The 24278-nt window shown below is 32.7% G+C and overlaps 1 protein-coding gene across 2 annotated transcripts in view; it reads right to left on the minus strand.

Moving 5' to 3' along the window:
* Positions 1–3454: 3454 nt before the first annotated feature.
* The window catches only part of LOC129809518 (neuroligin-4, Y-linked-like), a 73799-nt gene continuing 52975 nt past the window's right edge, over positions 3455–24278 (minus strand). For both annotated transcript variants that reach the window (XM_055859436.1, XM_055859435.1), the window contains 6 exons: positions 22417–23105; positions 21982–22355; positions 21160–21278; positions 20825–21064; positions 17768–18493; positions 3455–4362 (listed from right to left, as the gene is read on the minus strand). In XM_055859436.1, coding sequence (XP_055715411.1) covers positions 4139–4362; positions 17768–18493; positions 20825–21064; positions 21160–21278; positions 21982–22355; positions 22417–23105 — 2372 coding nt within the window. In that variant the 3' untranslated portion in view covers positions 3455–4138. The remainder of the gene's footprint in view (positions 4363–17767; positions 18494–20824; positions 21065–21159; positions 21279–21981; positions 22356–22416; positions 23106–24278) is intronic.

Here is a 24278-nt window from a genome sequence, read left to right on the forward strand (position 1 = left end):
TGAAAACATTAGTAGTACGGGTTCAGTTTTTCCAACTAGTTTTGTATTAAAGCCTAAGGCATTAATAAAGTAGTTTAGTCTACCCTAAAACCTCGTCTTGCACATTATACCCTAGGAACACTTAAGACTAAAGTCCAGAGTCGACTAAACTCAAGGGGGGGATATTAGGGTCGGAAGTAGTGTACAGCTGAAAATGAAGTGCCTGGAAGTCTTTAGAAGTGGAAGGACCCGAAAATAAAGTCTTCTCTGGCTAACTTCGTATTTTGCAGACTATACGCTACTTTCAACTCAGATTTTTAATACACGTGGCAGTATAATTTGAAAAAAAGTTTGTTGATATTTTACAATGAGATACAATGATAATGAAATGACTGGGAAACCTAAACAGATATTGTAGTGAGACTACTGCCACACTGGACAACGGGGCTTGAAACCTTCGGATACTAGAAGATGTAGGGAAGCATGAAAAAGCTTGTTTTGGGATTATCGGCCTCTAGGACAGGTTCGAAGTACGCCCTAACCTGTGACCAGTCCAGATTAAACGGGCAGATCGGGATGAGTTCCCTAATGGTCCCCGTCTTTAGAAGTCAATATTGAGAAAGGAATTGACTGGATTGTCGATTTTGATGTGTGGACATGTAGAGATGGAATTAGTGGACAGGGCCGGAACTCCTGCGGAAAAACACCCGATCTCTTCCACGATCGGCACTACTTTGTCCAGTCGCACAGAGGCTTCCCACCTGTACCAACTGGTTTTCCACAGTAGCACAGCCACTCGATATGAAGAGGAGAGGGAATGTTATAGGGAAAACGGGATCCTTATCCATTCTCAAGTGAATAGGGGAAATGCGGGGATTTTTTTTTGAAAATAGTGCCATTCGATTAGTGAAAATCGAATCGAATCATTTAGTTCAATCTCTATAAAAGAATCTGCGGTACGAAAACATATGGACCCCTTGAAAGCTGACTAGAACCAGAAAGACTCTCCAAGACAGTTTCAATATAAGAAACAACAGTACATTTTTTTTAGAGACTCTCTTTTTCAAAAGTAGCTCCACTAATGTCTTAGAAAATCCATAGAAAGAAATTCTGTTGGTCGTAAAACACAGATAATATTAAAATATCGTTGTATTAATTAAATTTTTCATAATTATTAAATAAATTATTGATTTATAAGTATGAGAAGTGCAAGAAGTTCTAGAAGTATTGCAGCATTTTTGGGAGTCTTCCGAAATGATGGATGTGCGAAGGGGTCTTTCATACAAATTGTAGAAGTGTCTGGAAGTGGTGTACACATTTTCACCCTAATATCTCCCCCTTGACTAAACTCATTCATAGCCAAGTCAGTTCCTGACACACTACAAACGAGGCTTAGCATTCACTGTTATACACGAAACACAACTTTTGTGGTTTTTTATGCAGATATTTTCATTGCAATGTACAAGTACTCTATTTAAAATGAAACATTGTAAATTTATATATCTCAGTTTACGTGAAATAAATTATTGTTAATTACAATTATTTGTGAGGTGGAAGCTATCTCGCGACTTAAGCCAATTTAGGTGATTCTAGTGAATATTTTTTATTGCTTTACGTGAATTTTGAAGTAATTTTACAAGTAGTTTCATTTTCAAAAGAGCATGGGTGAATATCAGTAGAAATATTTGCAAAAAACCCACGAAAGTTATGTTTTGTGAGTACCAGTAAATGTTAGACCTCGTTTACAGTGTGTCAGTAACTGACTTTGCTATGAACGAGCTTAGTCGTCTCTGGACTTTAGTCGTAAGTGTGTCCAGCACATTAAGGAAGGTGATAATTTGGGTCAAGAAACTCAAGACTATTGCCCAGAAGCCAGGAAGTGGCGAAACGAGACAAGAGAATGGAAAAGAAAGTGATTGTGCTTTTTGAGAAGCGACCCAATCCCTCATATATTATGCGTTGCAGCACTGAATTTTTTACAGTTAGCAACGCAAGATGAACAAGGATACAGTAGACTCTCTCAAATTCGGGCATGTGGAACCGAAATGTCAGCCGAATTACACAGAAATTCGGGCGACATGTGCATATAGATATTGAGTTTACACACTGATTTATATCGTAAATTGCATGAAAATCCCTCAATAATCACATCAAAACTAAGACAAACCATGCCAAATTTGAGCATATTTGATTCATTTGATAATCATAATCAAACTTGAAAAATGACAACAAACTTTTTTCAAATGGAACCGCTGCCCGAATTAAAAAGTAGCCCGATCTTAAAAGAGCCGTATTTGCGAGAGTCTACTGTATCTACATTAAAGAGTGTCTCCAGAAGCGACTTCTAACTCTCTTTTAAAACCTTTAGATACCTTTTGGCCTGATCTATAGCATTATCCCATTATGCGAAAGCCACCCTATGAATTGGTCCAGAAAGAACAATATATTATATGTTAAAAAGACTTTCAACACGCCCTGCACTCCGGAAGACTACCCGATTGAGAAAAACTGGATAATTTTGAAATCCGATCTTAAGAAGAAGGTAGGGCCAACTAAAAACTTTTCGGAATTTTAAAAGAAGTGGCAGAAGGTCGTTCCTTCTTCAAATGCTTTTATATAATCCAAAGCAAATGTCTTAGAAAAAAACTTGTTGAGAAATTATAAAAAAAGAACGTAGGGAACCTTAGGTCTCAATATTTCGTACCGTCTACTGCGTCTACTGTATATCTGTATGAAATTTTCATTATTTATTTCAGAAACTATTAAAGAAAATTCTCACTCTTTACATATTTCTAAATCTGGTAATAAAAAATATTGAGAAAAAGGCGCTTAAAGTATTTTCACGATTCAACCTATCCTAATTATATTATTATTTGGGTTGGGGCTTAAAATTTCATTAAAATTTTTGCCCAAGTTTACACTCTAAGTTTCGTAGTCTTATTCCATTTAACTTGAAACTTTGGGAAAACGTCTTTAATATGTTGTACAATTAGTTTATTAAAGAACAATAGATTTTAAAAATTTCTACCAAACGATCACATTTTACTATAATATTTTTTATATCATAAAGAAAGTAAAAATAAAAAAGAAATGAATACAGTAGGGTACCCTTATAGTTATTACAAAATTAATCTTGCATTATTTATCTGTTAAAAAGCATAAGCAAAATTTGAAATGAAAGAATCACAGTTCTCATAAGTTTTTATGAGCTTATCCTTATTTCCTATGGAAACTTGAAAGCATACAGGAAAGGGCGGGGCAATCAAATATAAATTTTTTGAATAATAAACTAATTATAATATAAATAGGAAAATGTTGAAAATTTAAAAATAGCTAAAATCGCTAATATTTACATGTTCCGTAAATTAGTCTTTAAAAATAATTCAGCTACCTGAAACTACCCAACTGTCCGTTAGTAGTAAGGTGATTGATCATCTTGTGAAGGAAACATATACCAGAAAAAAGACGTTATGTATTAATTCGACTTGATTTATATTATTTTAAGTAACAATGTACATTATATTGTGTGAAATACAATAAGGTTTCATTTTCTTGTCAACAAATTCACTCACTTAACATAAAAAAATCACCTAAATTTTAATCACTCTTGAGCAATTTATCAAAAATCTAAATTCGATACAAATTGATGCAAAGCACAGAAGTTCATTCTGAGAAAATACATTATTAGTTTATCGTATTATTTCCATTGTTATCTTGTTTATTTGAAATTAAATTATCTACATTTTGATATGTTTCACCTAGAAAATTAAAAAAGAAAAATGGATTAGGAAAGAAATAAAAGAATTCGTCTAGAAGATCCTTCAACACTTGCTCAATCAGAGACAAATAAACGCGATTGTCCTTCCATAAATATAGAAAAAGATTTTTTAACAATTTTTTTTTCACATTTTCTTAATAAATATAGTTCTGTTTTTTTTTAAGTATAGAAACATGTCCTCGGACTTTTTTCTTTGTAATAAAATATTTACAGCACAGTGTCGTTAAAGATGGTTTTGTAAATGAGATTTTAAAGAAAAAAAAATGATCGATAAATTAACCAACTTGTAAAAGGTAATTGTGTGAAATTTTAACTATCGCATATGTACGGTATTCAATAATCCATTTGGAGTTTGGGTATATTGGCCATATCGCCACTAAATCAGACTCTCATTTCGCTTATTGCCGCCTGCGGTACTTGCTGCTGGCCCGGAGGAGCTTTCTGCTGTTGCAGGTGGTACTGTTGATGTTGGTGATTAAGGCCAGATAGAAGGGGTGTGTTTTCTGGTGGACTGCTGCTGTTGCTGACGCTGCTCCCGTTCCTAATGGGTGGTCGAGGTGCCCGTACAGCACTTCCATTTGGCTGTATCTTATTCAAATGTGGCTCTATGGATAGCAAAGTGAAAAAAAAAGAATTAAAATTCAAATGCTCATCTCCCTACGACGCCCCTAAAACCAGCTGGAGACCTAATGAATGTTAACATAGGAGAGAGCGGAGTAATTTCACACAACGGAACTTTTCTGTATTGTAATATTGTGTAATGCTCTTTTAGTGAACTTAAAGGCCAATTTTGTCAAATTATAGACCTATCGAACTGCATTAAATTTTCTACATATTGAATTTTATTTGTTCGAAAATACAAAATGACAAATTTTCCGGTTATGGGTGTCTATGGACAAAATGTTCATCTGAGTTATCATCACATCCAAAAATTAATGAAATCGCAAGGGATAATTCTGAGATATAGCAAAAACATGATTTTGTAGGGAATTGAGTTCATGGAAGGTAGTTTCCGTGAAAGAACTCGTTAGAGAATGCTGTTTTAATAGGGGTCTCCGAAGACCGGAAGCCAATATTTTTTACCTTTGAAGCTCCAGAACTTTGATAAGTTGAATAAAAAGGATTATACTGCACTATCTTTGAGTTCGAGCAGCAAAAAATGTCTATGCTGAAAGGACTTTAATTAAAAATATTGCCGGGACCGAAAAAATTTCGCGAATTCGTAATTAGAAATATAAAATATCCATAGAACATTCATCATCTGATTATCAATTTAAATTCAATTTAGATTTGAGTTCGGAAAAAGGATTAAAACATATGCAATACGTTTGAGAACATTTGAGAAATAATTTAATTTTATAAAATTTACGCGACATCGCAAGTGTGGCAGCAAGTCCTCGCAAATTCGTTGGTGAGTTGAGTTTTGGAATTTTTCGACTAGCGAATTTTATTATCTATTTTGGTCACCGAGAACAGTTTGTTCGACACGATTCTTTACCCCTAAAATTCAATTCACAATCAATTTTGAGGTTGCCAGTAAAGAATCTGTCTTACCATAAGCTTAATGAGCTTATCATTTTTTTTAACACCAAACTACACATTTGCCAACCTTTTCTATTATAAAAGACGAAATGAAAGAATCAGGAGTTTTCGATTTACTAAATTATTCAAATCTGCATTCTATTCTGTACACTCTCTGAAGAATGAAATGACTTTTATCAGGATCTCAAAGCAAGAAAGACAATACTTAGTCCTTCGGGCATTGCCCTCGAAAAAAAGAGCTGCTCATGTTGTAGATTTCTTTGGGGATAGAAGCAATTAAGCTTTCTTTAAATCTATCCCAAGAGATGAAGAATGAATGGGATTGGCAGTTGTAGTGTATATGCGTCGGATTTCTTTTTATACATTCGAAAGCTCACATTTTATCTTATTTCAAGTCTCAATATTTCTGTATTCTAATTGATAGAAAATAAACCACAGAAAAAATATAGTGCGCTTTCTGTATAATGAGCATTGTCTACGGGGAGTATTTGTCATGTTATACTATTGATAGGGGTAAAAATAAATTATTATTATTATTATTGTTCTATGCTTTCACTGTACATTGTTCAATGAGCATTTTCTTCTTCAATCTTTTTTGAAAAGTTTATAATATAATATTTAAAAAAAATCTACAAGAGAAAATGAAAAAGAAAATACTTCTCGGGTTGGTTCTCACCCAAGTAAGAATTTCTTCTCAATATGTTTTGCAGAATTCATCAACTACGACCATTACGACATTATATTCTACCAGGCAATATGAAGAACGAAATGCTTCTTGGGTCAGTGTCGATTTCAAAATTATTTAAGACAAAAAACCAATGATCAATAAGAAATTATATTTGGTCAGAGTATTATTAATTTAAACCTAAAAATTTCAAATTCTTTACAAACCTGACCTTCAGTGCTAAAAACCTAAATCTGCTCTCCAATTCAGAGATTAATCTTAAAATGTTAAGTCTTTAAATCTGCTTTTAAAGTCTGATAAGCAATTTACGATAAAGATCTTTAATTTTAAATTATCAAATTTCTCTAAGCTTTTGAGTAGAAAATAAGAAATTTCACAATAATGGAAGCTTTTCTTCATTATTAAAGCCAACCAATTTTAAAGCAGAAAATGTTGTGTCAAGTAAAACAGATGAAGCGTCATCATTAATATTTAACTCAGAACTGGAAATATTTAATATTGACTTAAAATATTTAACATAATCGTTGCGCTTTCTTTATCTCAGTATTGAGAGTATAGGTAAAATTTATTATGTAACATCTAAAGAGGTTGTAGGTAAAATGGGAACTCTTTTATTTTCTCTTTGCCAAAACTTTTATGATAATTTCACTGTATTTAAAGTACTAAAAAAGTGAGTAGTAGTGCTTAAATTTAATTCTTTTGCTGATCAAATCCAAGTTTTACACTGCTCATTTATACAGTGCCACTATTAAAACGCAACGTGTGAGAAATAAAAAAAAAACTTTTAGCACATGATTTGAACTATCCTACGAAATGTGTATTGTGATGGCTTTTTTTACAACACTTATTTTTTTTACAATTTCAGCGTATATTTTAGGTAAAATTCTTAAAATCCTGTGTTGCTTCCTGTGAAATCCTCTTTCAACATTGATGGCCACCAGTAGGAGCCCTATTAAGGGATTAGGTGGGCCGAAATAGACAAAAAACCGTGTATCTTACTCTATTTTTTTCCTACAAAATAAAAAAAAAGTTATTCAAGCTCTTGGCCATATAAAACTACAATATTTAAACTGTATTTTCTGGAAATTTTCATTTGAAAAAATTTAAAAATTCAGCCTCTGGAGTTTGGTGTTCACAATCCCTTTTTCAAAAAAAAAACTTTTTGGTGGACAAGATTTCTCAAAATTGGTTCATCTGAAACACAAAAAACCAAATATTTCCTGTTAGTTGATTGGTTAAACTAGTCAGTCTTTGGACGAAAGATTTTTGAAATAAATGAATTTTGACATTTTGGGAGAATTTTTGAAGATTAATTTATGATTAAGCAAACATAAAATCCTGCGTTCAAGGACTAGTTTAACTCATAAGCTAACAGGAAACATTTAGGTTTTGGATTTCAGAAGAACAAATTTCGAGAAATCTTGTCCACCGAAAATTATGTGTTTTTTTTTTCAAAGAAAATTTCAAAAATCATTACTCAATGGCTGAATTTTCAAAATTTTTAAATGAAAATTTTAGAATCTGTAGTTTAAAATTTGTACTTTTATAATATAAGTATGTCTAAAAGCTTGAATTGAATAATTTTTTTATTATGCTGAAATATTATACAATTAGAGAAAATATGATGATTTTTTTTAGTCTTCTTGAACCCTGTAACCCCTTAAAAATATTTTCCAATTTCCTATATTGAATAGGTCATGCCCTTTGGCATGGATCAGGCTAAAATTTTAGTATGTTATAACTGTGCCTTATAACCTATCAAACAAAAAAAAAATTATGTCTTTCGGGCGCGCCTGACCTGACCCGAACTGTAAAAGTGGTGGGGGTTCACTGTTTATTTTAATTTTACACGGATTTTATTTGACCGAATTTGATAAGACACAAAAAACCTAATTACAAAAAGCTGCAGCCTTCTACAACATTTAAAAAAATGAACTATTCTCCCTATATCAGGGGCATGACATTTCCTATGTTTCTAGCGATCCGAAAAAACTTTTGAGTTTATTACCTGTTTTCTGTCATTGTAGAATGAATTAGCAAAAAATACTAATACAAAATAAAAGCCATTTTAATAGCGAAGAGACAACCGAAAACTCTAAATTGTCAACCTACGTAGTTTTGGAGATATCTCGTGAAATGTGTACGAAAACAGGGAAAAAATTACACTAAAACCGGTCGCATTTTTCAGAGCTAATGTCACCCCTCTGCCCTATATCATTATTTTCTCATATTACACTATTTATAATAGCATTTTTAAATTGATTTTTCCCATTATAATACTATGACATATTAATTACATGGCCTCAATTTCAGAATATTTCGACTTGACTCATGTTCAGAATCTCATTTGCAATAAGCCGATCTGTTCATCGCTAGTTTTTAACCTGCTAGTACTAAATTTCTGTATGAGTAGCCCTAGAGTTCATAAATACACTTATATTATAGTAAAATTTTTGTCACGATATCATTTGTATACTTGTTTGTATGAGATATTGAAAAATTCAGTAAGCTCTATTGATATCATAAAAATGTATAAAGCCAAAAATATTCAAGAACCATTAGTTTCATCGTAGCAATTGCAGGGGAATTCTGTAACAATATGACAATGTCATATGACAAATTTTCGTGACAAAATCTCGAGCAGGATGCCATTAAAACTCGGTGAGCATCGAATGACCTTTGCAAGGAGCTCTATGAAGCTGTTAGTAACTGATACAATTCTGATTTTCGATTAGTTTTTCTGAACTTACTACATAAATATTTTATAATTTGTCATATGACATTGTCATATCGTTACAGAACTCCCCTACTGAATAAAAAAAGTATTGAATATAGGTTAAAGCAAATGAACATTTTGAAAGTACATTTAAGGTGGTAAAACGAATATTGCTTTTTTGTTCAAATTAATCATAGGCTTTTATATTATATTTTAATCTCGTTAAAAGTTTAATCAATTTTCGAAAAAAATGCGTTGAGTATATGTGAATTTCCTACTAATTTTTTACAAAATATTTTGCAGTCGTAAAAATTCAAATATGCCTAATCCTGAGAAAAAAATATATAGGAAGTAAGGCACCAAATTTTGAGTGCTATAGATATTAGGGCTAAAGAAGGGTGCATTTGTGTGAGAATAGAGATATAAAAAAGCTATAAATGGAATATTTTGCGATAAATTTTCATCATCTAATTGAACTTTGTCGCTTCTGCTCCATTTGCTGCCAAATAGACATTGAGATGCATGATAGAGCAATGCTATGTGTGTGTTCAAAAGCCAGGATAAAATAGGATAGAATTTTAAGGTTTTAGAGTGAGAATTTTGTGGTGATGTTTCTACATGAGTAGTACAAGTCATGTTGGGTTTAAAGTTGTGCACAAGTGATTGTATAATTCAATTTTTTTTTCACCCACACCCTTTTCCAACTTGCAGAGGTTCACAAGAAAACTTTCCTGCAGTTCTTCTAATGTGATAATTTGAAGAGATAGAGGAATTTAGCATGGTGAACCATATACTACTGTACTATGAGTAAAACTTGTTCAATTCTCCCTCTGTTGCCCTTCCTGAAAAAACACTCCCCCTATGGTGCTATTTCATGGGGAAAAGAGTTTTCCCACTAAATCGAGTAGAGAATCCCCTTTTCAAATAATTAAATCGACCTTCTCGTCCAATTTAATTACATCACACACAACCAGAGATTGCTCCTCGTGAATATCCAAGTCAGTGCCAGAGTGTCAGAGGGATATAATAAATTTATATTATTTGTTTATAAAATTCTCAGTGCCATTCATGGCGCAATTAAAATTTACTGCCATGGGCATTTTAACACCATTTCTCGTTGTTTTGCACAGATGGAAGTATCTTTGTCCATCTTAGAAGCATGTTGCCATAAATTTTAAGCGTCAATTTTCAAAGATATATCCTGTCGTTTTCCCATGAATTTTGTATTTCCGGAAGAATTTCCAAAATGTTATAACAAATTTACATCAAGAACCAATGTAGAACCCCTGGGAATGCTTAACACATGGCGATTTTCACTGAGATTCTTAAAGGTCTTAAATTGGGAGCAATTTTCATCAAAAATTGCATTTTTGAAAGAATTTTGATGGTTTCGCCTACAGCACTGCAGACAGAGGCCTTAGGATTTTCATATTTTATATTCTACTGCAGGAACACGGAAAAATTACAGAAAAAGCAGTAATAAGTACTTTTGATTTTTTGACTCTCCAAAATTTGTACCTTGCATACCCCCGAAGACTTGCTTTTGGCAACATATCTTCGTGTTTCAACGATTTCTTAACCCATTCAGTCAATGTACCAGAAATACTTGAGATAGAATATTTTGGGATTAGTTTCCTACAGATTAATAGATAAATTTTTTGAAAAGATTTTTTTTACCTTATGGAGGCGAGGGGAGCTCTTGCCAAACACACGGTCACTGAATTTAAATTCTGTGAATTAATTCATTACAAACCCTATTGATTTAGATAGAGTAATTATCCAAGAAAACAAATTGTCAACTAGAATTCAAATCAGGAAAGAGGCCAATTTTAACAAATTCGACGGGTTGTAGAATTTTCCGTCCGCCATTTTGAGCTAAAATTTTGCAAGACTTTTGCATGACTGTCGGACTATTTTTCCCAAGTAACTGAAGGAGTAAATTTACTAAAAATCCATTCCCGACAGCAATTCGGATAAAAATTGCCTAGGAATAAATCATTTAAATCACTCAATTTGCGTATGATTTATAATACCATGGTAAGGAATGGGTTAAACTGAAAAATATTTCCGAAACAAAGATTTTGAGAAAAGTCATTCACGTTTCTTTGGATATCTCCAGACTTTTAAGGCAGCTTTATGGACCTTTTCCAGACGAGTCCCACAAGAGTGCAGGAAGCCCTTTACAACAGTCCGAGCAAGAATATGTAAAGATAAAATATTTGTATCTTGTGATCGTTACAGGTGAGAAGACGGAATAAAGAAAGGAAAGGAATAATGAAAATTTAGAGACATGAGACCTATAATAATTGATAAATAATATTTCTTCTTTAGGGGGAAGTGGGGTACCTTTGAATTGGGATACCTCTGAAATATATGTTTTTTTTTACTTACTTATATTCAAACAGAACTGACTGAGCCTTATCATAATGTAATTTAACCTCAAAGTTGGTTCAGTTTCATTTAAAAATATTAAGTAATAACCCTATTTCAAAAGTGCCCCAACTCAATGGTTCCCCACTTCCCTCTATATATTTTGAAGGCGGAATCTTCAACAAAGTCGATTACTATTTTTACTGCTCGAACTCCACAGTGAGGGAAGTATAATATTATAATCCCACGATTTTGAGTTATACATATTACGATTCTTTACCCCCCCCCCCCTGCCAAGGGGTCTTATTAATATTTGGTGATGGTCTTATTAATATATGTGGCAATATTTTGTAAATCTGAAGTTTCCAGTTTTTTGGCGAGGCAGAAATTTCGTCTTTATAAGAAAGTCCCGTTGAATTATTCCTTAACGGTTTTTCATGTCAAAGGTTAAAAAAGTTCTTGAGAGCATGTTTTTCAACCGAAGGGTATAATATTTGAACTCGTCGGAAAGGTCTTGGAATTTCCGATAAAACTGTAACGGTTATGAACCAGTAATGGACCAATTCATAACCGATAACTAATTTTTATCCGAAATTCAATTATATTGCTCCTAAACCTATTTTGGGTGACCTTCTGAGTGATTCATTATTCATTCTGTTCAATAAAACGGTTGTGAATTGGTAAACTCTAAATTATTCGAAAGTATTTTTTTCAGTAATAGTGTCTATGTGACGAGTTCGAACATTCCGCAAAGCTGGGACACTTTTCCATCCTTTTTTCTGGTTTTATTGCGAAAATGGCTTCAATGTTTCTTTTTTTTTAATTTTCAGATTGAATACCTACTTGAAAACATTGAATATTCAAAGGACAAAAATCAATCACTCCATCAAAGGACCTAATCCGATTTGGTTAAAATGGATTTTTATTTCTAAAACAACTCTAGAAATTTATTTTATTTTATGATATTATCTACAATAAGTCAGATATTTCCTTTTTATATGGATCGACCTCTATTCGAACTTTCTATTGTCTTTTTTATGTAAAATATTTAAATACGCTAAATATTATTTTAGAGCAAGTATGCATTGAAATAACTTAAAATTTAAAAGTCAAATCCTTAAAATTTGTATAGTCTTAAAAGTTTTAAGATGATTTTCTGGTTAATAATTTATTTAGCAGTTGTAACCGATGGTAAGCCATTATGGACATAAAATTTACGAAAATGATAAGCCAGGGCAGAGCTCTACTTCGTGAGTTCGAGCATTTGGCAAAGCTGGAACGCTTTGCTATCTCTTTTTTACGATAATCACATTATTCAATTATACACGATAGTCGTATTAATTTGCTTCAATGTATAGAAAATCTCTGTTATTATCGTTTCAATTTAAGAATTCTGCTGAGCAAATTTCAATTCGTTTTCTGTACAAATTCTGCACAGCATTGAATGCTTTCAAATACTTGCATTTAAGAGATAGGAATAAATAGAAAAAGTATAGTGTTTTATATATATTTAATCAACGATTTAATACGATATAAAATATTTTAGTCGCATTGTGCTATATGCGAAATTTTGAATGCTTTCAAGCTTGCAAGCATTATCTAACAGATAACGAGATTAACTTAAGACTTTTTTTGTAATTGATTATTTCTCTAGCTTCTGAAAAAGTTAAAAAATAATCATACAAAACTTTAAAGTTTATTACTAAATTACACATAATACCATCATAAAATTTCAAGGGAGTGAGTGAGTTGTTTACTGCGGTATTTAAATGTTAACATGAATATTATAAGGAGGATTTTCCCACAAATCTGAGAGACCTGCAGGCCATCTTTACGTCCTTATACATCCCAAATCCTCTTGCAAAACTTTACACTCATACATTTATTTCCTCCAGGCTAATTTTCTAAGTCTGATTTAGATGTACTCATTACTGAGGAAAAAACTTTTTCTTTCCAGAGAACATCAATTAATTTCAAGCAATGTCAGTTCTTCCCCAAAAATATATTTATATGTGTTGGCCTATTTTAGAGTCAATAAGTAGATTTTAATGGACAAATTTTTAGCTTTTAACAATAAATTCATAAAAATTTAATATTGGAGAAAGGTAACAAATAACAATTGGGTTTTTTTTATTAGAATAGTATTCAGGTGTTTACGTTTGCATTTTGTATGGAACTATTTCATGAAGCACAAGTTGAATTGATTATATTTAAAAGTTATCGAGGTTTTGGAATTGTTTGACAACAAGCATTTCCAACTAAATTTTTGCTAAACCATTAAATTCGAATTGTTGGAAATCGAAATTGGCTATTTGGAAAACGAATATTTGAAAGAGAAATGCATAATCTATTTGTCCAACATTTTGCAAATCTTTCACAGTTTCAAATATGTAATACTATGAAATTTATGTCATGGGATAGTGAGGATAAACATAATATACAATTAGTTTGTATGTGTGTATAATAGTTATATATAAATTATGTATGTTGAGAATTCAAAATTTTTTTAAATCTAAAAATTAGAAATTTTCTTTTAAAAGTTCCACCCAGATTGGTATGGTGTAGGGTAAGTGTGCCAAATTCCGGCCAGCTTGCAATTCCGACCACCTTCTTTGTTCCTTGAATTTCCATGAATTTTTAGTTTTTTTACACACTCTACTAAATTATAAATAATTATTGTCAAATTATACAATGCAAAACATTAACAAAAAATACAGCTTCGGCAAACGAGATGACGTGAAAAAGACATTGGAAGAATTCCCGAAGGGCAAGGAACTATGAGAATGAAGGTGGCCGAAATAGGGCACCAAAGCTATGTATACATTTTTATTCATTTTAAAATGAATTAAGAATGATTTTATAGTAAATAAAGACGATATACTGTTTACAAGTTTCCAAACAACACTCTTTAAAAAGAAGTAACAAAAAAAATCAATTGATATTAAAATTTTACATTTCAAACTTGAGACTTTGGCGCTTGCATGCAACTATGCTGAAATTTGGCACAATTACCCTACAAAATTTAATATTAGCAAAATTTTGACGGCAATGTGATTCTGCGCTAACATTAAAAGAAATACGAATGGATGAGTTTTCATGAAATACCATACACATCTCAAGGCAAAGTGCACCAAATTAAATTACATTCTTAACAAAGACCGAAAAGAAAATGTAACATCTTCGTTTTTGTTTATTTATTTTTCCAGCAAAGTAATTTCCTAATTAGATTTAATGGAAGTCATGAATTTTTTTTTAGGTGACTGAATAGAAAATATTTTCTTTAGCAAAATGTGTTATTTTGGTGAATGGCGAACATTCAATATTATGAATTGAATGGTGAATCGCAGGAATTGTATTGAAATTGAAATTACAAAAGGGAAAATTGTGGGAAAATGTGCGGATGAGATATTGGGTTAGAACTATTTCATCCTGTGTCATGTATTGTGGTGATAAAGTCGATTAAAATAATTATAAAAGTGGTCGATAGATGGGGAATGCTGGCATCTTTTGGAAGGGAAAACTTTTGAGAGCACATAAATTTGTAAGGAAAGGGGAGCTTTCATATTTTACACGGCACAAAAGGACCGGGAAGCTCGTCGTATAAATCACTGCACCACGAATGAATTTTAGTGTGACGGAAGTTGAGTAAGAAGTGAAAACTGGACTGGAGCCAATTTAACTCCTATGTGAAATCTCACTTTGCCAACTCCAAAACTAGCCTGTTCCAGCTTTGTGTCAAACTAGTCCACTGTTGTTTTAACAATTTTATTTTATTTTCTTTGAACTCAAGTGACTATTTAATTACATGCGATTTTATTACTTCACTGGTAAAAATAATTGATCCACATTTGATCCTTTTGCAAAGGATGGATCAAATTACCATGTTCTACTATGATAAATGTGAATTCAAAGTTTGAAATTTGATCCATCCTTTGCAAAATCATCCTTTGATCCTTTTATTTTTATCAGTTTTTAGTGAAGTTATAAAATATTCTTTGAGTCAAAAAAGTCAAGTTGAGCATGTTTTTGTTCTTGAGTAGTTTAAACGGGTCGAAACATTCTCATTTTCCGTATATACAAAACCATTTCATGGAGAAGGTTAGAAACAGCGGTAGAAGGTCGGACAGCGTAGAATGTCGGACAAATCAATTTTGAAGTTCTTCAATTTTCTCTAAATTTGACTGATGAGTAATCAATTACTTAAAGTATAACTAGACTAATAATATCCTAAAAATCCAGATTGATTTGTCTGACGTTCCGCTCTGCCCGATTTTCTTACGTTTTCTCTTCATTTTTAATCAAATGAATTTTATTATATTAAATGAAATCATTTGAAACATTTTGAAATGAAGGGATCTCATGACTCTGTGCTGTAATCGGTAAGAGTATCAGATGAAAAAATCTCTGGCTTGATTTTTGGTGCTGTGAGATCGTGCTCCGCCCGGTGCAAAATAAACAGACGTTCTGAAGAGGGGACTTTGACATAATTGAGATGAAGCAAACACTTGTAAACCAATAAACGCACAATATAGCCTACAATGGCCCTGTACATAAATAAACATAATTTAATTTATCATTTACGAAATGAACGTAAACTGTACCCGAGTTATAGGTATGCCCTATTCATTTTATTGGGTATTATTAATTGTATGAATTGTTTTTTTTGGAAAAATAAAACTTATATTATTGCTAAAGTTATGTGTGAGGGAAACTTTTCCATTTTTCCCAATTCCTAAATTTTGTCATTTATTCCTTAATTGGAAATAAATTTGCCTATCTATTTCCGGCTTAGATTATATATTTCTTTGAAAATATAATAGTTTATATTTATTTGTTATAAACACTAATCTGACAATGATAAATAATATAGCTATGTATAATTGTACAATTTTCCAAACAATATTTTAAATTAAATATAGCAAAGCAATCAGAATATGAAAATTAATTGCATTTTGTAAGAAAATTAAAAACTAAATGAATCATTTAATTTGGTTAATTCATAACTATTTTGAACCGAATAGTACTTATAAAAGTAATTCAATTTGCTTATAATAAATAGAATTAGTATAAAATTATAAAATAATTGAATTTATCAAAATTAATATCAATTTTCAGGTTTATTACCGGTTTATTAATAAAAAAAATAAAAGATTGATTGATATACTAAACAAATTTTTGTTCTTCAAAAATATTTATTTTTTTCATAAAAATTTACTTTGTTCCCTTCAAAAACCCCCCTCAGATATAATAAAATTGTATTTGAGTTTTTATCTATAATCGAAGATATTCTGATATGTATTTTTTGATATGGCGTTGAGCTCTTCTGATAATGTGATCTTTGTCTTCTAAATCATGACAAAATATAATATTTTCGAGAATGTTTTCGGTTTTGGGAACAGGGAAAAGTCCCTGAGTACCAATTTCGGTATAAACACTGACTAGGCATGACTACGGCATTGTTTTTGATCAAAAAATCACTAACAAAGAAGGATATGTAAATAAAATTTCTGAAAAAAGTTCGCTTCTATAGACGTTTCAAGTTCAAAAAATCCAAAATAAATTGTATGGAATGTGTCAATCAATATGCCGACAAGTTCAGCAACTTATTTACTGTTTCCCACAATTTTCCTTACTGCTTCAACGTTTTATTAGGTTTTTGATGTCCAGGACGAGCATCGTAACGATCGTAACTCACATGATCTAGCAGGTCTTTCGTAAAGAATCTATACCATTTTTTTAAAATTTAATTTTTGATCAAAATAGACTCTTTAAATGTCATACTTAACATTTCAAATACGTTTGAGCATTTGATGTTATTTTTTTAAAAAAATTTAATAGGGGAATGTAGGCATGGTTCGCACAGAGTGAACCTTCAAACAACGCAAATTTTCTCTTTGTTTGCAGAGAACTAATTCGTCATTTTTAGCCATAAGAAAGATAATTTAAGCTCATGAGACGAGATGAGAATTGGTAACTAAAAATGCAAAATAGCTGATCATATTAGTATATTTTGGGGACATGTGTACCAACATAACAAAAAAAAAAGAAAAATCGAGAATCGAATGTACTGAACCCTCAAAATTTGAAAATTCACCTTACGTTTGTATATGAATGATTTTTAACTTCCATCGGCCTAAATAATAACTTATAATATTGCAAATTGTAAAGTAAGTTGAATTTCCAGTTGTTAAATTTAAAAGTTGTTGAATTTTTGTGTGTAAACTCAGAAATTATTGATTTCTGTATACATTGATACGTTGAATTTTTATTTAATTTCAAAGTTTTTGATTTTTTCTGTCTTAGATATTTGTAATGTTTTTGCCCTTGTATTCGGGATTCCCTGTAATACAAGACGTTTATTTGATGCTCGGATAATTGAGGATAATACATAGGATGAGTATTGATTTTACCTTAAGTTCAAGTATAATGAAAAGTATTATAAAACCAATAGTAAGTAATATTTATATTTGAAATTTTGAAATAATGCTTTCCTATTCAAGTTAATAATGTGAGTTGATTGCCTGTTGTTGTACAATAGATTTTGCTTAAAATTCCCTATTGAGTTTTATGTACACACACACATCCTATATGTAACATATTCCGGATGTGAACGAATAGTCTTTGCTTGGGACAATGCAGAGGTATAGCGTAGAGGATCAAAGGCATGCATAAATAGTAATTAGAATGAGGTATTTACCATTGTTGCCCGCATTGCTGAGGGTCAGATTGGCAGTGTTTGTCTTTCGTGGCAGCGTGAGACATGCATCACCGCGATAAGCGGAGAGTTGACTGGTTTGCTGGACACCTCCACTTCCTGGTTTCGGCAATGTCATCATCCCTGACCCTGTGAAGCCTGTGGTGGTGTTGGTGGTACGATTGAGGGTGTTTTTCATTGGCACGTGTTCATTGCGGGTGCTCTTGTAGGGCGCCGAGTCGCTGAGGGGTATCTTTGTCTGCAGACATCCACCTGTTGTGTTGATTTGCATGCTGTTGGAACATATGTGGGGAGACTTGATGTCATTCGAAAGAAGTATTGTACCCGAATCGTGATTCTCTACGTCCACGATAACATTGGATGGCTGCGAGTGTCCCAGATGGTAATGGGCGTGCTTGATGGGATCGAATGGTGGTTGCTGATGCGGCATTCCACGTTGCTGGTATTGCTTCTGCAGACTCTTCACCTCTAGGCGCGTCTTGTCTCGCTGATAGTACACTCCCGCAAAGATAAGGACATTGAGAATAAGGAGACTGCACCCGATAGCAATCGTAACACTGAGGGCAGTGGAATAGGCAGCATATCCAGCTGCTTCGAGGCTGTTGAGGGTGTCTGTAGAAGCATTAATGGCAGAAGTTGGGCTTAGCGCGCTGTAATTTGCCACTGGCATACATGTTGTTAACGATAATGGCTCCATGGTGGTAATCCCTGTGAAAGAAACCCTTGTTAGACTTTGTGTGTTTCCCTTGAAAAAATATATTCACCGCAACTTCTATTGAATTTTCTAACAGAGCTTTACCAAGTTTCCTGGGTTGAATCAAAAGTTTAGCCAAAGAAAATTTTAACTTTTAACTTTAAATTGAGCTTCACAGTGTCAATGTACAGTCTGTGGACTAATTTTGTGAAAATAATTAAATTTCCTTAGTGGAGTAGTTGATAGTTGGAATTTGTAAAATTTGCAATTTGCATTTGATGTTGAAACAAAGTTTTAATGACTCATTCTGACTATAAAGCAAAATCAGTTTGTTTGTTATCTTTTTTTTATTGATTGACATTATTTTTGTTAATTTGAAATGTAAATTTCAATAAACTGCGTATAGCAATCAACTCTATTGCAGTTTTGTACTTTTTGCATCTCACTTAGTGCTAAAGATATTGAAAATATAGCTGAAGTAAATTCAGCAGTATTTTTGCAAAACTAAAAATTAAATTTCGTGAGTTTGATAACTAAAACCGAAACCTAATTTTTATGAATAAAATTAGTGCAATATTCTTGTTAGACGGAAAAGTGATAAGTTATGAATCATTCTGGAAACTTATAGATTAAAGTAATTCGAAACATTTTTCTTTTAATTTTTACCAATAAAATCTATAAATTTTCTAATAATTTTGATAAAATCTTGTAAGTTTCTATTTATTCTGAAGATTAAGGGAATGAAGGCCAAAATGCGGAAAAATCGATATTTTATTTTTTATGAGCTTCTAGAAAACTATACTACGTAATAAGAATTTTCATATTCTTATAGAACATAAAACTTTGGAGAAACCCACTTTTCTATCTCTACTATCTCTATCTCCAATGTGCTTTACAAGCAATTTTCTGAAGTGTATTTCATGAGAATTCTTAAAAATGTTGTGGAAAATGTAAAAAGCCATCAAGTAATTTGTGAAATTACTTCATGGTTTCAAATTATATTTTCCGTAAGGAAAATATTAATAACAAGGGCCTTAATTTTCAAAATTTGTATTAGGGTGGAATAACCGGCTATCGCCATGTTTAGGAAAAAATTAAATTCATTTAATCATAACTTTTGAATCCTTGTTACAAGATAAGTCAAATTTGACACAAAGTTACTTAGATGTATTGGCTCTAGATACGTGAAAACAATAATCCTAGAACATAACGCTGGACTACTTAAAAAACTGATTTTTATTAATAATGCAAAAATAACCATTTCGTCGCCACTTTTTACCATTTTTCGCCAGTTTTGTAAAATTTGTAACCACTTCTCGCCACCCACTTGAAAAGAACCACACTCGGTTATTTTAGGCAATGCTATGAAAAGAATACATTCACCATTTCTCTTTCCTTGTGATCACTTTATTATTACTCTCTTTAAATGATTTTTCTTCACTTTTATTTGAGAAATCAAATGATGGGGCTTTTGCAGAAAGTAAACAATGCAGATTTGACAACTGAGAATGTACGAAGTGAAGTTAGCGTCGCCTATTGAAAAGATATGGCGACAGGCGGTAAAATCAATTCCAGTATATTACCACTTCTCGCCATGCCTCATTTTTATACAAAAATAATATAAAATGAAATATTAATTGACTAAATACAAATTTTATGTATTCCACAAGTGCAATTAAATATTCAATAGACAAATTATCTACCCAAATAGGTATTTTTGGCCTGATGAAAATTTGACGACACTTAGTACATTTGGTAAGATATGTTGGATTCGATGCACTTGCTTAAAATATTGCTCTAAAAAGTGATCAAAATCGTGAATCCAAAACGAATAATTATTATTTTTCGATTCTATGCGTAGAAGCAGAAACAATACAAAAAAATTGCGACTCATTTATTTCATAAATTGCGAAAAATAGCCATTTCAATGTAAGTGGCGAGAAGTGGGGCACTGGCGAGAACTGGTGATTCCACCCTATTAATTTTCTTTGCTCAAATTATTAAAAACAGTGGACGTTTGATTAGGTTTATGAACTGTACTATAGATAGAAGATATTAAATTTTGAAATTTTTAGCTTATCATATAATTTGTCTTACGTTCTTCTATTTTTTATTTAAATATCTGATTTAATTTTAAAGCAAAACAGAAAAAATGGTATAAAAATTTATAATTCAGGACTCGTTAAACCTCAAAAACAAGTCTTTACTATAGATCAAATGAATAATTCCCTACGCTAATCTGTGCTCTTTTGTGGGTTAATACAATATTCACCAAAATTTTCTCGGTCACCATAAGAGCAGTGCTTTTAGTTATTTGTGCAAATAAATTTGGACTTTCCACTTACCACCTAATATAAGGGACTCATTAGAGTTGCGCCTCTTGTAGGACTCCTCGAAAAGCGACAAGCGTGACAGTGAGTCTGGTTTCACAAGACCCTCGTACAAGTCCATATTGTCGTGGTTTTTGAATAAATTATGCCGTCCAATAACATCCTCCATTCCAGCTCGATGGAGTTCGGGAATTAGACGGAGCCAGATGGAGAGTTGATGTGCTCGAAAATGGTTCTTCATGCGTGGCTTCATTCCTGTGGTGGAATAACCAAATCCACAATTGTGCCATCAAGGTAAATTTTATATCAATGCCCAATACGTGCTAACTCGAAGTAATTTATATACTCACCCATTTCCAAATACTTCTGATGGACGGGATCATATTCATCCCACACAATACTTTTAAATCGATTGCGCTCCTTCGTTGCAGCCAACACAGAATCGGGACGTTGATGTTCATTTGGATTCCTGGTAGAAAGGGGTATGTATGTATGTTGTTATTTTTGAAAAAATTCAAATCATCCTCTCGGGCATACATAGTGAATGTAAATGAGAATATGCGAAATGCTCTGAAGCATATGTAAAAGAGGATACTCATCAAATAAAGAACTCAAAGAGGGAGCGCAGAGCTCAGTAAATATAAAAAAAATGAAAGAAAAACAGAGGCAATATTCCAAATATTTGATGTTAATTCTATCTTATTCAAAAGAACGATAATTTGAACAAGAATGTGAATTTTCAAATTCATTGAAATTTTTTGTAAGAAATTTTTTAAAGAAATTGTAAAACTAAGTAAAAAATCTAACTACGAAACAACTTAAATGAAAAAAAATATAAAAAACCAAAACCTTATAGCTGCAAATAAAAAATTAATTAAAATGAATTATAACTTAGTTTAACTCGTAAATTAAGATGATATGCCTAGAACTAGTTAGAAAATTCAAGAGTTTGTCATCAATATTATATTTGCCCAAATTGAGTCAAAGTACGCTTTCGAATTCAGTCAAAGTACGTTTCATTTCGATTTCTTTTTAGTAAAAATTTAAATTAGAAATTCAGAAAATTCTTGTAGCACTTAGAAAGCCTGAACACCTTTTTTCATAATAACAATTTTACGAGACCGTTTCTTGGACTTTCAAAGAGTAATATAATTATTATCAAAAGAACTCACCCAGTGCGAGCAAAGTTGCTCCAGTAGAGGATGATTGATTCGGACAATGCCACTTCGGCTTTGGTATAATTATGTGGAAAATGACTAAAACCATCCACTAAAGGTGCTCCAAACACATATGGTAGATCTTCCCCATGAACTGTTCCCATGCGCTGAGGATAATCGCCCTCTTTGGTCTGGTAATCGAATACGTAGAAGAAGCACTTTGGTCCAGACTTCTCTTGACCAGGAAGGGCAGGTGGGGGAGCTAGGGTATCACCAGTGTGAACAAGAGGGGCCACGAATTGAGCATCTGATAGGGCTGCTACTGCAGCATCCCTCGTATTAATGGGATGTTGTGATGTTCTTTCCCAGTCCGTATACTCATTAACCACCTGGAATTGAACAATGAAGCTTCAGACTTAATCAGGATGAATCTCTAATAGCGATACTCACCGTGTAGAAAATCTCACTGAGATGAAAGGTGTAAGCATTCCGAACGTACGTTCTTATAATTTTATCTCTCCGCTCCCCTTCAAAGCCATTGAGGATATCAACATTGCTGAAACGCCATAAGGCTTCAGCAGTAACTACACCAAAGAGCAGATCATACCGGCGATATGAGTCATGAGACCGTTTCGATGTACCAGACGACAGTAATTCATCAGGGTCCTGGTTTGACAGTCCCGTTCGTATAACTACGCCATCAATTGATGGACCGAAAGCACTTAAATAGCTGGGTGCCTGAATGTTAACATTGAGCAAGTCATCTAGTGGTATCTCCCTTAGGCAGTCGACTATTTGTTCATGATTCTTAATTAGATCACTCGGTACAGTGCAATTGAGTTCTTTGGCTAGTTTCAGGGCATACACCACTGGATCTTCGACGACGGCCCACGAAGCGTACGCTGACCCTGACAGAAGAATGGCGCGATGGAAGAGACCTGGAACCATTGTGGGTGAGGTCATAAGAAAATTTATGCATGCGGCCCCACTTCCATGACCCGCAAGGGTCACAGCACCGGGATCTCCGCCGAATTTGGCGATATTCTGCTGCACCCAGTGCAGTGCCGCCATTTGATCCATAAGGCCATAATTTGCCACACGAGCTCGGATCTGAGGACTCGGATTGGCATTGAGAAAACCTGATACAAGGAAATTTTTATTATTTTAAATTAAAAAATTATTAAATTTCTGCTATATAAAACGTAATATGCAAAATCTCTTAATTGTATCACAGGTATCACATATATATATTTTTAATTTCCGAACAGTAGGGGAAACTGGGGCAAAAAGTCACAAATCGAAAATTTCAAAATTCAATATCTGCCAAGATAAATAAGATAGCGGCTTAATTTTTTTTCCATAGACAGCTTCCATAGGCCTTCTTCAATGTCGTAAGTTTGTTAAAATTTGAACAAGGCATTTAGAAAATAAAAAAAATATCGAAATTTTTATCCCTATTTTTGAAATATTTTCCGTGCAGAAGATATCAATTATAAGCTACTTATTTTAAATTTGATGCACTGGTGAATATTTCCCAAATTAACCTGGGTATTCCGTGAATACGAATCCGATATCTATTTTAGAATTTTATAAAGATTCTTATAATGACTACTTGGGGTAAAAAGTAACAAAAGCTATGGAGCAAAAAGTAACAAAAACCGAAACAATTTCTTTTGTCCCACGGTGAAAAGAAACGTCAATGCTATGTGTCGAAGCTTGTTGTTTGCATTGGTCAAACTATTTGCAGTTTTTTGTGTGTTTTTTTTTGTAAAATAGCTTAAAATACGCTTTTCTCGCTCATGTAGAGAAAACGGTGTTTTACAAAGGTGTAGAAGAATAAATTTCCAATGAAAATATGTAATCTAGGTATTTACTTAAATTTACGGAATCCCGTAATAAAGCGAAACAAAATGTGATAGTATCTCATGCCTGATACTATTTGCCCCAGCATTTTTGAGAATAATCACAAAATTACCTTTTAGAAAACGGCTCGATATATATAATTCCTTACAAAATACAAGAAAATTACTTTCACAGAGTTGTAGAGCGGTAAATTTTCTATAAAACTGTGCTATTTAGAAATTTAGGAGGTGCACGGGTAGCTTGTAAAAAAATATAATATCTGAGGGCCAATTTTTGAAATTCTAACTCGCACCCGCGAGCTCTTTAGTGGCCGAGAGAAATTGACTCGCACACTCCGGAAATTCTTGAGTACGTATAACGAGTACTTTATGTTATAAAGAAGTCGTTACAGAAGGATTTGAATCTATGGGGTGTGCGAGTGGATTTCTCTCGGCCACTAAAGAGCTCGC

Source organism: Phlebotomus papatasi, chromosome 1, assembly GCF_024763615.1.
Source record: "Phlebotomus papatasi isolate M1 chromosome 1, Ppap_2.1, whole genome shotgun sequence".
In the NCBI taxonomy this organism is placed as follows: domain Eukaryota; kingdom Metazoa; phylum Arthropoda; class Insecta; order Diptera; family Psychodidae; genus Phlebotomus; species Phlebotomus papatasi.